This window comes from Taurulus bubalis (assembly GCF_910589615.1).
Source record: "Taurulus bubalis genome assembly, chromosome: 3".
Taxonomy (NCBI): Eukaryota; Metazoa; Chordata; class Actinopteri; order Perciformes; family Cottidae; genus Taurulus; species Taurulus bubalis.
This window is the reverse complement of record NC_136591.1, coordinates 40,911,940-40,925,414: the sequence shown is the minus strand read 5'-3', so window position 1 is coordinate 40,925,414 and position 13,475 is coordinate 40,911,940. Positions and strand designations below refer to the sequence as shown.

The 13,475-nt window shown below is 41.2% G+C and overlaps 1 protein-coding gene across 1 annotated transcript; it reads right to left on the bottom strand.

Annotated features, from left to right (window-relative positions):
* Positions 1–5,006: 5,006 nt before the first annotated feature.
* On the bottom strand, positions 5,007–10,680 carry LOC306734738 (acidic leucine-rich nuclear phosphoprotein 32 family member D-like). Its single transcript, XM_079216124.1, has 7 exons — positions 10,564–10,680; positions 8,717–8,866; positions 8,024–8,146; positions 7,662–7,854; positions 7,243–7,340; positions 6,655–6,718; positions 5,007–6,514 (listed from the first exon to the last, which is right to left on the bottom strand). The coding sequence occupies exons 1-7, from the start codon at positions 10,615–10,617 to the stop codon at positions 6,423–6,425; spliced, it is 774 nt and encodes a 257-aa protein (XP_079072250.1). The 5' UTR covers positions 10,618–10,680; the 3' UTR covers positions 5,007–6,422.
* Between the last annotated feature and the right edge of the window lie 2,795 nt (positions 10,681–13,475).

Sequence of the window (13,475 nt, the reverse complement as noted above, 5' to 3'; positions counted from 1 at the left end):
CAACGTCTGAGCCCCAAACCAACACAACCAACCAGACATCAACAACCTTCATTCCACCAACTTCAGAGCCCCAAACCAACACAAACAACCAGACATCAACGACCTTCATTCCACCAACTTCAGAGCCCCAAACCAACACAACCAACCAGACATCAACAACCTTCATTCCACCAACTTCAGAGCCCCAAACCAACACAAACAACCAGACATCAACGACCTTCATTCCACCACCTTCTGAGCCCCAAACCAACACAACCAACCAAATATCAACGACCTTGATTCCTGCAACTCCAGAGCCCCAAACCAACACAACCAACCAGACATCAACAACCTTCATTCCACCAACGTCTAAGCCCCAAACCAACACAACCAACCAGACATCAACAACCTTCATTCCACCAACTTCAGAGCCCCAAACCAACACAACCAACCAGACATCAACAACCTTCATTCCACCAACTTCAGAGCCCCAAACCAACACAACCAACCAGACATCAACGACCTTCATTCCACCAACTTCTGAGCCCCAAACCAACACAAACAACCAGACATCAACGACCTTGATTCCACCAACTTCTGAGCCCCAAACCAACACAAACAACCAGACATCAACGACCTTCATTCCACCAACTTCTGAGCCCCAAACCAACACAACCAACCAGACATCAACAACCTTCATTCCACCAACTTCAGAGCCCCAAACCAACACAACCAACCAGACATCAACGACCTTCATTCCACCAACTTCTGAGCCCCAAACCAACACAACCAACCAGACATCAACAACCTTCATTCCACCAACTTCAGAGCCCCAAACCAACACAAACAACCAGACATCAACAACCTTCATTCCACCAACTTCAGAGCCCCAAACCAACACAACCAACCAGACATCAACAACCTTCATTCCACCAACGTCTGAGCCCCAAACCAACACAACCAACCAGACATCAACAACCTTCATTCCACCAACTTCAGAGCCCCAAACCAACACAAACAACCAGACATCAACGACCTTCATTCCACCAACTTCTGAGCCCCAAACCAACACAACCAACCAAATATCAACGACCTTGATTCCTGCAACTCCACAGCCCCAAACCAACACAACCAACCAGACATCAACAACCTTCATTCCACCAACTTCAGAGCCCCAAACCAACACAAACAACCAGACATCAACAACCTTCATTCCACCAACTTCTGAGCCCCAAACCAACACAAACAACCAGACATCAACAACCTTCATTCCACCAACGTCTGAGCCCCAAACCAACACAACCAACCAGACATCAACAACCTTCATTCCACCAACTTCAGAGCCCCAAACCAACACAAACAACCAGACATCAACAACCTTCATTCCACCAACTTCAGAGCCCCAAACCAACACAACCAACCAGACATCAACAACCTTCATTCCACCAACGTCTGAGCCCCAAACCAACACAACCAACCAGACATCAACAACCTTCATTCCACCAACTTCAGAGCCCCAAACCAACACAAACAACCAGACATCAACAACCTTCATTCCACCAACTTTTGAGCCCCAAACCAACACAACCAACCAGACATCAACAACCTTCATTCCACCAACTTCAGAGCCCCAAACCAACACAAACAACCAGACATCAACAACCTTCATTCCACCAACTTCTGAGCCCCAAACCAACACAACCAACCAGACATCAACAACCTTCATTCCACCAACTTCAGAGCCCCAAACCAACACAACCAACCAGACATCAACGACCTTCATTCCACCAACTTCTGAGCCCCAAACCAACACAACCAACCAAATATCAACGACCTTCATTCCACCAACTTCTGAGCCCCAAACCAACACAACCAACCAGACATCAACGACCTTCATTCCACCAACTTCTGAGCCCCAAACCAACACAACCAACCAGACATCAACAACCTTCATTCCACCAACGTCTGAGCCCCAAACCAACACAACCAACCAGACATCAACAACCTTCATTCCACCAACTTCAGAGCCCCAAACCAACACAAACAACCAGACATCAACAACCTTCATTCCACCAACGTCTGAGCCCCAAACCAACACAACCAACCAGACATCAACAACCTTCATTCCACCAACTTCAGAGCCCCAAACCAACACAACCAACCAGACATCAACAACCTTCATTCCACCAACTTCTGAGCCCCAAACCAACACAAACAACCAGACATCAACAACCTTCATTCCACCAACTTCAGAGCCCCAAACCAACACAAACAACCAGACATCAACAACCTTCATTCCACCAACTTCTGAGCCCCAAACCAACACAACCAACCAAATATCAACGACCTTCATTCCACCAACTTCTGAGCCCCAAACCAACACAACCAACCAGACATCAACGACCTTCATTCCACCAACTTCTGAGCCCCAAACCAACACAACCAACCAAATATCAACGACCTTGATTCCTGCAACTCCAGAGCCCCAAACCAACACAACCAACCAGACATCAACAACCTTCATTCCACCAACGTCTGAGCCCCAAACCAACACAACCAACCAGACATCAACAACCTTCATTCCACCAACTTCAGAGCCCCAAACCAACACAACCAACCAGACATCAACAACCTTCATTCCACCAACTTCTGAGCCCCAAACCAACACAAACAACCAGACATCAACAACCTTCATTCCACCAACTTCAGAGCCCCAAACCAACACAAACAACCAGACATCAACAACCTTCATTCCACCAACGTCTGAGCCCCAAACCAACACAACCAACCAGACATCAACAAAACAATTTCCTTCAACTTTTGAGCCCCAAACCAACACAACCAACCAGACATCAACAAAACAATTTCCTTCAACTTTTGAGCCCCAAACCTACATTTCAACTCAACACCTAAACGTCTCCAATAGGTCCCTGTCTTCTACAGCTTGTTCTTTAACCTCTAACCTTTTATGTTCATACTTATTTTGGGTATTGTTTTGCCTGATTCATCATACTGGATGATGCCAATGTCTTGTGCCAGTAGAAGAAGGTCTGCATACATTTTATGTGGCTTTTTAATGAAAATGTAACTATGATGACAATGTTCAACCTTAACCAAGGAGTTTAAGTTGCTAAATCATGACAATAGTTGTATTCTGTGCCAAATGTTGAGAATGCATTAATAATGTATTTAAACATTTGGGCTGTGATTGTGATTGAATATTTTTTGTATTCCCAAATTGCTTTGCAGTAAATAATCAAATCAATCATAATATAGCTGGTAATTGTCAATTTAAATAATATCACATATGTGTCTCAAAGTGCTCCTCAAGGAGAATATGGATTCAATCCAATGCCAAATTGTTGTTTGATTGCAAGATTTTAATCTAAACCCATATTCCAGGATTTTACTTGGTGGAAAAATTGTGCTTCACGTCACTTCAGCTGGAAATTGAGAATGCATTTGAATATGAAATAAATAAATTGCACAAAACTGTGGAAAATCCTTTTTTGTAACCACATACTTTGAATAAATGTTTTTTAAAGATAAAACTGACAAATGTTCCATAATGTGTTCCAACAAGAAACTACTGCCATCCAACAAGATGCTGAGATGCACAGAGGAGCAGCTTCATACGACTTCACCTCCCGCCTCCACTTCAGATGAAACAAAAACACTTTGCAGATATAAACATGTTTGATGTTTCTAGGCAGATAATAAAATAATCTTACATTGATAGAACATATTGCTTCTCAAACTCTCAAGTGCTGAACAGTGCATATACATTTTTGACTAAATTTAAAGTATAAACATCAAAACTAATTGATAATCAATCATCGACGTTAGTTACTCGTTCAACCAGGTCACATGCCATCCTATTTATTTTTGGTTCATTGTTATTCATTGGACTCGTAATCGTATTAATTTTTTATTCCATTCATTTGCTTTATTTTCTGTTTCGTAGTTTAGAAGTGTAGTTAGGCTCAAACATATTTCATTTATAAAGAGCTTGATCACTTGATTTGTATGTATATACAAATTTCTTTGTATTTGTTTCTTGTATTTGTGTCGGTGTTATTATTAGTAGACGAGCCAGTTCTGGGCAGAATAGATTGGCGGAGATCGGAGCGCAATGCATGCTGGGTAGATTTGTGCTCCGACGTCATGGCGCGTGATCAACGATACTCTCACGAGATCAAGGCGGCCGTCGATTTCGGGGTCAGGTGCCGCAGTAGCTCTCCACGGAGCTCTCAGCTCTCCGCCTCCTGCTGCTCTTGTCTGGAGCTCTTATGAACGAGCCTCATGTCTGCATGTGGCCGCCTGTCGCCATCCGGTGGACAAACTACGCCACTGCAACACGGCGTCCTAAACTTTTGACTCCACACATCATGTTTTCCTGTAGAAACCTCGACTCGTTGCGGAGCTCGAGAGGCGTTCACGGTCATCTGCGCCAGCAGATCTTTACCAACCAATCGGAGGGGGTTGGACATCTTTTTATTGGAGTCAACAGCTCCTTAATCTTTTGTTTCTTAAATTATTAGTCACTGAAATGTCTTTCAAAACGCTTCGGCATGAATACATTTATTCACAAATATAAATAATGTGGTTGTGAGAACGTTAAATTAAAAGGTTACTAAAAAGGTGTAAATGACAACTTTTTATAGCTGTTAGGTGACCTCATGTCCATCTTTTAAAGCACATGGAGGCGAGAGCCAAAAGACTCCAGCGCTGCACAATTATTTGTCTTTGTTCTTTATGTATTGCACGTTTCTTTAAATTAATACATATTGATTAAAGACAGTATGATTATCTATTCATTTGTAATCGTTTCCCAAGAAATGACAAACTCTAAAACCCCATTAAAGATACGTCCTCCTTAATGAGAAGATTCAGTCATTAATGTGATAAAACACTTATATAATTATATATTTCTCTTCTACAGCTTGTTATTTGACAGATGTGTATATCGTTAAATCCGGTCAGTAGTAACACGAACAGACAAAAAGCCAGAGGAGAGACGCCGGGAGCAAAATGTTAAGATTTTATTTACAAAGTCCTTTTTGTGTGTGTGTGTTTTTTTTGTTTGTTTTTCCTTTAACTTACAGAAAGTAAAAAAGAAAAGAAAGAAAAGAAAACAACGTCAACTAGTCAGTGTGAGTGTGGAGGATCGACTGGATCTCTCTGAGCAGAAAGAGACGAGAGAGAGAGAGAGAGAGAGAGAGAGGTGAAGAGAGAGAGATAAGAGATAAGAGATTCCCCGGACAACCATACAAAATTAAACAAAAACAATTTCTCTGAAAAAATATTTCTTTTAAAAAGCTCTGTTGGCAAAAAAGAGAGAACACAGTTTGCCCTGAGCGCTCGGCCTTGGAAAGGGGTGGGGGGGCGGGAAGGGGGCGGGGCTTACTTTCCGACTACGCTTGACTGTCCATTGATGACATCACAGATCCCGTCATGATGTCACAGCTGCTGGCTTCGTCTCAGAGCTGTGATGTCAGAGGAGGGTGGCTTGAAAAAAAGAATTTGGAAAAAAAAGGGGGAGGGGGATTTGGTTTCTGGCTTTTGAGTTTCCAAAAAGAGTTTTTTTGAGTTTCCTCCCGCAGACTCAAACCGTCTCATGTTTTTTTTTACGCTCCGTGTTCACGGAAAAGTATTCATGTTATCGGCATGAAATTGATGAATTTTGCAGATATTTGTGAAAAAATTAACTCAAGGTGAAGGTCGTCCCGCCTCTTTTCAAGCTTCTCGACCGGAGATGCATTCACTTGTTACCCGTTTGAGTAGGAATTTTGAGAGACAGGATCGTCGAAATCCACAATTTTAAACATTAAGTGTTTAAGAGGTTTTTGCGAAATTAAACTTTTTTTTAATCGCAAATCAGTTAATCAAAAAAATAATATAAAAACCTGTTAATGTCCCAGGAGGCCGTGCACGCTGGAGCCTCGGCTGAATACTTATGGGCAATTATTGCGATAATAAAGTCAACAATACATCGGTTCTCTAAACCAAAAATACGAAAAATTCACCGGTACCTGCTTCTAAAATGTGAATTTGTTGATTCTCTTTAGTTTTTTGTGTGTGCGTGCTGAAAAACAAAACATCCGATCACTTTCTGCTCCGAGAAAAAACATTTTATAGACGACAATCGTCCGACAACGGGACGAGGAGCGGTCGCCGGGCGGAGTTTAGAGTCACAGAAACGCGCCAGAGAGCAGTCGGAGGTTTTCTGGGGCGTAATTGTGTCTTTGGAATATTTGATAACGACATTTATATTAAAGAAAGAAAAAAATGTGTTTTGGGTCTGCGGGAGGAGACGAGGGCTCGGTGGGAGGAGACCGGTTTCAGAAATGGAACGCAGCCCAGGAGTCGAGCGGCAGGGCAGGAGGGCGAGCGTTGGTTGGGGGAGGGGTCAACGGATGAGAGGTCAGAGGGGGGGAGGGTCCTTAATCATCATCTTCATCGTCGTCATCGTCCTCTTCCTCGTTTTCAGGCTCCCTCTTCCTCTTCTCTCCTTTAGCTGGAGACGAGTCTTCGTCTGCAGGAGAAAACAACACCGAGTTATTATTATTATTATTATAATACTGTTTTTATGTATTTAAAGAGACAAATTCCTCTCAAAAAGAGTTATTTTAAATCCACAGGACACTGAAGTAAAGGAGCCACTCCGTTACTGACCGTCATCATCGTCATCTTCCTCGTCGTCATCCTCGCTGTCCACGTCTCCGTTCACCTCGCCCTCCTGCGGAGAGAAGACCACGGCCGTTAAACGATGTAAATATGTATCGCGGCGAGCAGAGAGAAGACTTCAATCAGACACTGATGCTGACCGTGGTGCCTTCAGGCTCGACTCTGTAAAAACCTGTACTGAGCGATGCGTTCAATTTAATCTGGTAAAAATGTAGTTTTTGGGCCGAGAAACTTGGATTAGATCCAGATGTTTCAACATGAAGACAATTAGATTATTATTAAGGTATAAATATGAGCCGTTTCACTGAAATACAATTAATTTCTTCACATTGAATTGATTCTTGTGCGTTTTTTTAATGCAAATAAACACAAAAGAGAAAAAGACGAATGCAAATATTTTACATGACTAAAATAAAAACATTTGTACAACTATATTTGCCAAAAAGGCTCCAGACTAATATATATATATATATATATATATATATAAATAATGATACATTAGATCCTCCACGCTGGCCCTTTAAATCACGAAGGAGTCGTTCAAAACAAACTGAAACTCTTCATCTCTGGACTCACCTCCTCGTCGTTGCTGTCGTCATCATCGTCTTCCTCTTCGGCCACTACGTCTTCCTCGTCCTCTTCCTCTTCTTCCTCAAAGTCCTCCGACTCGCCCTCTGGAACGCAAAAGAGAGAGAGAGAGATTTCAGACCAAGCTGGTAGACAAACACCAAAAGACTTGCAGCAAAAGGCGGTTCCACAAAGTATTGACTCAGGGGGGCTGAATAATTTTGCACACTGCACTTTTCCGGTTTTTTTTTTAAACATGTATAATTTTCTTTGTACTTCACAATTGTGTGGCATTTACATGACTCGTACTAAACTTTTGGGGTTTTATTTTTTTCAAGGACTTTTCCAGGCCTGGAAATAACCATTTTGAAATGACCGTTTCCAGGTTTTCCACGAGCGCAAGAACCCTGAAGCGTTGGTTTTTTTACCCAGACCCTCGTCGTCCTCGTCCTCGACGCCGTCTCCCTCCCCGTCGGAGTCGGACGCCTCGCAGTCGTCGATGTCGTAGCCGTCCAGGTAGGTGAGCTGTGGGAGGAGCTTGAAGATGGACTCCCTGTAGTCGGCCAGGTTGGTCACCTCGCAGTTGAACAGGTCCAGGCTCTTCAGCTGGGGAAGCTTTTTCTGGGGAGGGGAGAGAGCGACGTTAAACCAGTGTTTCTACTTAAATTTAACAAAGATGAATCTCAAATATCACACAAAACAACTTCTTTTAAATAAGAACTTTTCGGCCGTTTCCCGTGGTGAAAGTTCAGAGCATTTCAAAAACATGTTCTCAATATTTGGGACCCACCAGCGGCTCCAGGGTGCTGATGTCTTTGAACTTGTTCCCGCTGAGGTTGAGGTGCGTTAGGTTCACCAGCCGCTCGGCCAGGACCTCCAGACCACCCGATATCCTGTTGTCACTCAGCTCCAACTGAGGAGGAGGAGAAGAAGAAGAGACTTATTTTACTTCCTGGAGGAGATGAAACAGCTGATTCATAATTTATCAAAGCGAAAGGGCAGCTGCAGCCACATTTAAGGGATTTATAGTCACAATAACTGGGGATCAAAGAGTTTCCATTTTTACCACAATTACTTTAAAACAGTCAAAATGTTTAAATCTGATCAAATAATCCTTTATTAGTCCGCAGCGAGGAAATGTACAGGGAGTATAGTGCAAACAAGAGTTAGTGAAGAAGAAACCAGATCAAAACAAGTATTATAAATAAGCAATAAAATAGAAACAGTCAAAATATTATACAGCCAGAAAAGTTTTGAATTAATGCAAGAATCTTTTAATTGCTTGTTTTATACGAGCAACAATCCATCTTTACGTCACACGTGGAAACAAGCTCAAAACAAGTATTATAAATAAGCAAATAAGCAGTTTCCCCAACAACACATACATGAATGATGGTTTGATGAGATGCAAGCATCTTTAATATAATAAACAATGCCTGCGCTCTATCGGTCGTGCACACCAGGTTGTGGTTGTGTTGCTCACCTTTTTGAGTTTGTCCAGCTTGGGGATGTCCGCTACGCTGGTCAGGCCGACGTTGATGAGGCTGAGCAGCTCCAGGTTGGAGAACTCTTCTGTGATTCCTTCGATCTTTCCTTCGCCAGAGCGACAGTTGTCCAGAACCAGCTCCTGCACCTGAAGAAGAAGATGGTTTTATTGACGAATACTTTTTTTAAATCGTCCGTTGGTACACGAAGGGGGAAACAGAGATAGTGATATATATATATATATATATATATATATATATATATATATATATATATATATGAATGATTGTTTGTGCCAACAGTCATTTAAAACCCAATGACTCATTCTTTAAAAAGATATTAATGGAATTATAATGCAATAATGCTAATTTTAATGTGTCGTCCCATAATGTGTTTCCCCCCCAAAACATTCTCTCATAATTATTTTTAAGATATTGAAACGACCCAAACTCATTAAAAAGAAAGAAAGTAAGATTATGTGTTCGCTGCAGCAAAATGTACAGATACAGGTAAAGCCATATTAAATATGGAAACAATAGGATAAAATAAATAAAAATATATATATATATATATATATATATATATATATATATATATATATATATATATATTTCAGTAACAGTGTTAACACAAATAATTCTCATTATTAAGTGTTTGGTCCATAAAATAATAGTATTTATACATATTTTAATGGCACCAACCCAACACGCTATTTAGCTGCACAACCCGCGCGCATCCTCCCACGTGGACGCGCACCAGCGCGGAGGAGTCTTCATGTTGGAACGGAACCCGGCCGAGACTGTTTATAAACCCTCGACACGTGTGACGCCGCTCCGCTACTTTCACTCACGAAATCCTTCGTATTGTAACTGATTAGCGTATAAACGAGTGCGCAGGGAAGCAACGCGGTGTTGTTGTTTTTTGTATAAATGGACGCAACGAGAGCACAACAAGCGAATCGGCGAAGTAGCCACTTTAGCACGCGGGCACGCCGCTGGCTGCGCGCCTTGGGGGATCCGGCTAATCCCCGGAGCGGCGACGATATCAACAACGGCAATTGTTTTCTTTTTGAAATATATATATTTTTTTATTTTAAAAGAGTCACGTTAGAAAGCTAAATTAAGATGGTGGATGTATTTTTAAACGAATAATAAAAAAAACACGCGAGGAATAAAAAATAAAAAACAATGACGCATTTCCTGCGTCGCACGAGCGTTAAAGAGAAATCGTGACGAGTCGTTTTTTAAACGTACGAACGTTGTTTAGCTTCATTTTACACGATTACGTTCACGTTAACGAAGCGAACACACACAGTACGTTGCATTTGTACGTGTGACGCTACCGCTTTGGGTGTAGATGTGTATAAATATTTATATACACACAAGTTTACAAATACTGCAACTCCAGACATTAGCCGGGCCCGGGAGTCACGGATATGTGTGTGTGTGTGTGTATTTCGGAGCGCGAGCAGGAGGCGCGTGGAACTTTCGTCTCCACACGAGCCGTTCAAGCACGATAAATACACGTTGTTCGGTGCAGTTTGTGGTTAAATAAGATGAATAAGTGTGGCCGTAAAACACGGAAACGAGGCGGTAATCTGCTACGCACTAGAGGACGCTACGGTTGTAACGGAAAGGTTTTTTTAGTATCCGAGGAGAGCCGTTTCTAAACTTTACATCGGGTTGATGCTTTGCGTCGGACGCGGAACAGTGAACGGTACATTTGAGCACTTTTCCCCTGCAGCTGCAGACGTCCTGCCATGTGCTCGCCATCACTGCTTCTCCCGCAGGTCAAGTTAGATGTAACGTTACGCCGATAAACAACAACTTAAAGGCGGCTACTTACTTCTGTCGGTGACCGGTGCCTCAGCTCTAAGGAGACCCTCTTCTTCATGTCCATTTTCCTCTGGTTTCGGCCTGAATTTGGGTCTCTGAGATGCGAAAACTTGTTTCTCCTCGAACCTCTCTCTTCAGTATCAACACGCGGAAACCTGCGTGAAGCTAGCTAGAGTGAACACGTAACGACTTCCGGGCGAGACTTGGAAAATAAAGTTCTCATCGTGTCGGCGGAAATGCAATGTGGCCTTTTTCTGTGAATGTAATGAATATAATATTTATATAACGCCCATGATGTAACTGATACGTTACATACGCGTTTTAAGTTCTTAGTATGATACATATTTGTGTTGTGCGTATCAAGTTGTTTAATTATATGTTTTATTTTGAAGGTACACTATTGCACTTCCGGTGTACTCTGTCGTTCCGGTCGAGCTTGACCAAGCGTGTGAAACGTTCCCGTGGCGTGTGTGAAAAGTGGGTCAAGCCGTTTGCTGCTTTTAATTGTCCTCGAAAATGTATACATTTCCCGCTGACCTCCCAAAAAATTAATAAAGCGAGTTATTATTTTACACAATACATCGCGCTGGATTCAACAGGAAGTAATAATATATGCAGCTGTTACAAAACATGTTAAAACTTATTTTTTTTCATCACATTTTCTTTTAAGCAAATACAAATTCCGCCTCTTCACTCCTCCAACACGCTGAATTTCCACTTATAAAGAACAATACACATCCAAGAAAGAAACATACGTCATTTGGTGGATTTTAATACCACATTAATAACATGTATGCTTTATTTCGCGCAAAAAAAGTCATATTTTGCTGCTCGTGCCCTGTAAAGTTCGATTATTTTGAGGATCACTTGAACGCCTCATATGTTAATTTGCAAAAGGAGGGAAACCAAACGGCAGCGGGAGGGAAACATGTCTCCACAGCGCCGGCGGCGGCCATTTTGGCTCATTGCACACGAAAAAAAAAAACAGAAACATGTCACAGGATAGAAGAGGTCGTCTGTTGTGCCGATTGAAAAGCCCTCTGAGGCACAATAAAATATACTAATTATTTATATATAAGAGTTATTTTATGATTAATAGTATCTCCATTGGAAGCACTGTATTCATTATATTCCTACAGTGGCTGAATGGGGACTTTCTGTGCACCATGTTATTACAGAATAATATATGGCATGTAGACGAGTAGAAGAAGTATTCAATACATCAATTGAGGCTACTGAAGTAATACTACCACAGTTTAAAGATAAAAGTACAAGTTTAGCTGTAAAAACGTTTATTAATTACAAGCGCAGAAGTAAAACTACAACAATTGTACTTGAAGTATCAAACGTTTAAAAACAACTCATAATGTTGAGTGAATACTCTGTCATAATGTATTTTAGTATATTTATTTGTGATATATTAGGCCTATGTACTGTTTTAAGTACTTCACACGCTTTTGGGGGTTTAATCTGTAACACTGGCTCATATTTTATAAATATTCTGTTTGTAAAATCTTAATTTAAAAAGTAATCGTGGTTAAATACATGTGGGGAAGTGAAAAGTACACCCACCACTGAATTATGATGTTTTATTTATGACAAATAGGCTACAATGGAAGTAACACAATATATTGAGATGTAGAACAATCAAATAAACACTTTTTGTCAGCCCAAATCAGATTTCTAAATAAAAGTAATCCCACAGAAAGTACATGTGAAGTGTGATGCGCACCTTCTTTTAAATGATGACCCGATTGAACTCTTGCCGTTTTTTTTTTCTCATAGTGTTAATTCTTTATTGTCATTACATTGTAGATCATCTTCACGACAAGCAGTTATACATACAGTGGTCTTAGATTATATCATCGTCCAATACGAGGAGAGCAACAGTAAATTAGTTCACAGCTAGATTTTTCCATTGACCACGAACCCCCATACCCAAAAAACCCTCCATCCTCCCCTCGTCCACATCGTGCACCAATGTATTGACAAATCGTCAAATACGAACAGGTGCCGTACCAATAAATAGGACGCAGGAATAAATAAATACATATACATACGTAAATAAATATCAACAAAGTGTGTGTATACTCACATACACACGTCTCGCCAGAAGACACCAGGTTCCATAGGCATGGGGGCTATTTTATACAGCCACAAGGCATACAGTATAATGTACCAGAGGCCAGACCCAGGCCACATTGTCATAATGCACACTGGAGTTTGTGTCTTTCAAGCAAAGCAGCCCCGAGAGCACGAGTCATCTCATTGGTTCGCTTAATGTGGTGGGAGGAGATCAATTATGTTATTATTATTATAATATTATTATATTATTATTATTATTATAATTATTATGTCCCAAGATGTCAAACTCTACCATCAACCGGTTAATTAATTTCTTCCAGCGTTGGACCGAGCGGGGATTCCAGTCTTTATGCTACGCTACGCTAAGCTAACTGGCTTTGTGGTTTCCAATCTTCTCATTTAAATCACACCAAGAAATAATAATAATGTTGCTATTTCCCAAAATGTGGAACTCTTACTTTAACCAGTCTTTAAGCTTTTGAGAGAGTCCATGCTAAGCTAAGCTAACTGGCTTCATAATAAACACAAAGGATGGTTTCAATCTTCTTCAGTAAGACAGCGAATAACAATGAAAGTGTTTCCAAAACGGTTGAACGTTTGATTCAAGGAGGCAATCCTACACAAATTCCATTATACCTCATCTCGACCGATTGCCTTTGATTTCACCAATAAAAAAGTACCTTTTGAAATGAGAAATATAGAGATTTTCTTGACATTAAACAGTCACCACTTGAAAATAAAGTCAGCCAGATAATCGGACTCTTCTACTTTAGCCGAACCGATGGGACTCGATCTGCTCTCAGAGCTGAAGCTTCAGTCTGCGGGTTTGGTTCCGAG

Bases quoted from the DNA above. Each gene is read 5' to 3' on its own strand.
- LOC306734738 (XM_079216124.1), bottom strand. From the start codon at position 10,617: ATGGACATGAAGAAGAGGGTCTCCTTAGAGCTGAGGCACCGGTCACCG. The intron at 8,867-10,563 runs GTAAGTAGCCGC...CTTCTTCTTCAG, and splicing joins GGCACCGGTCACCGACAGAA to GTGCAGGAGCTGGTTCTGGA. The intron at 7,341-7,661 runs GTAAAAAAACCA...TTTGCGTTCCAG, and splicing joins CGAGGACGACGAGGGTCTGG to AGGGCGAGTCGGAGGACTTT.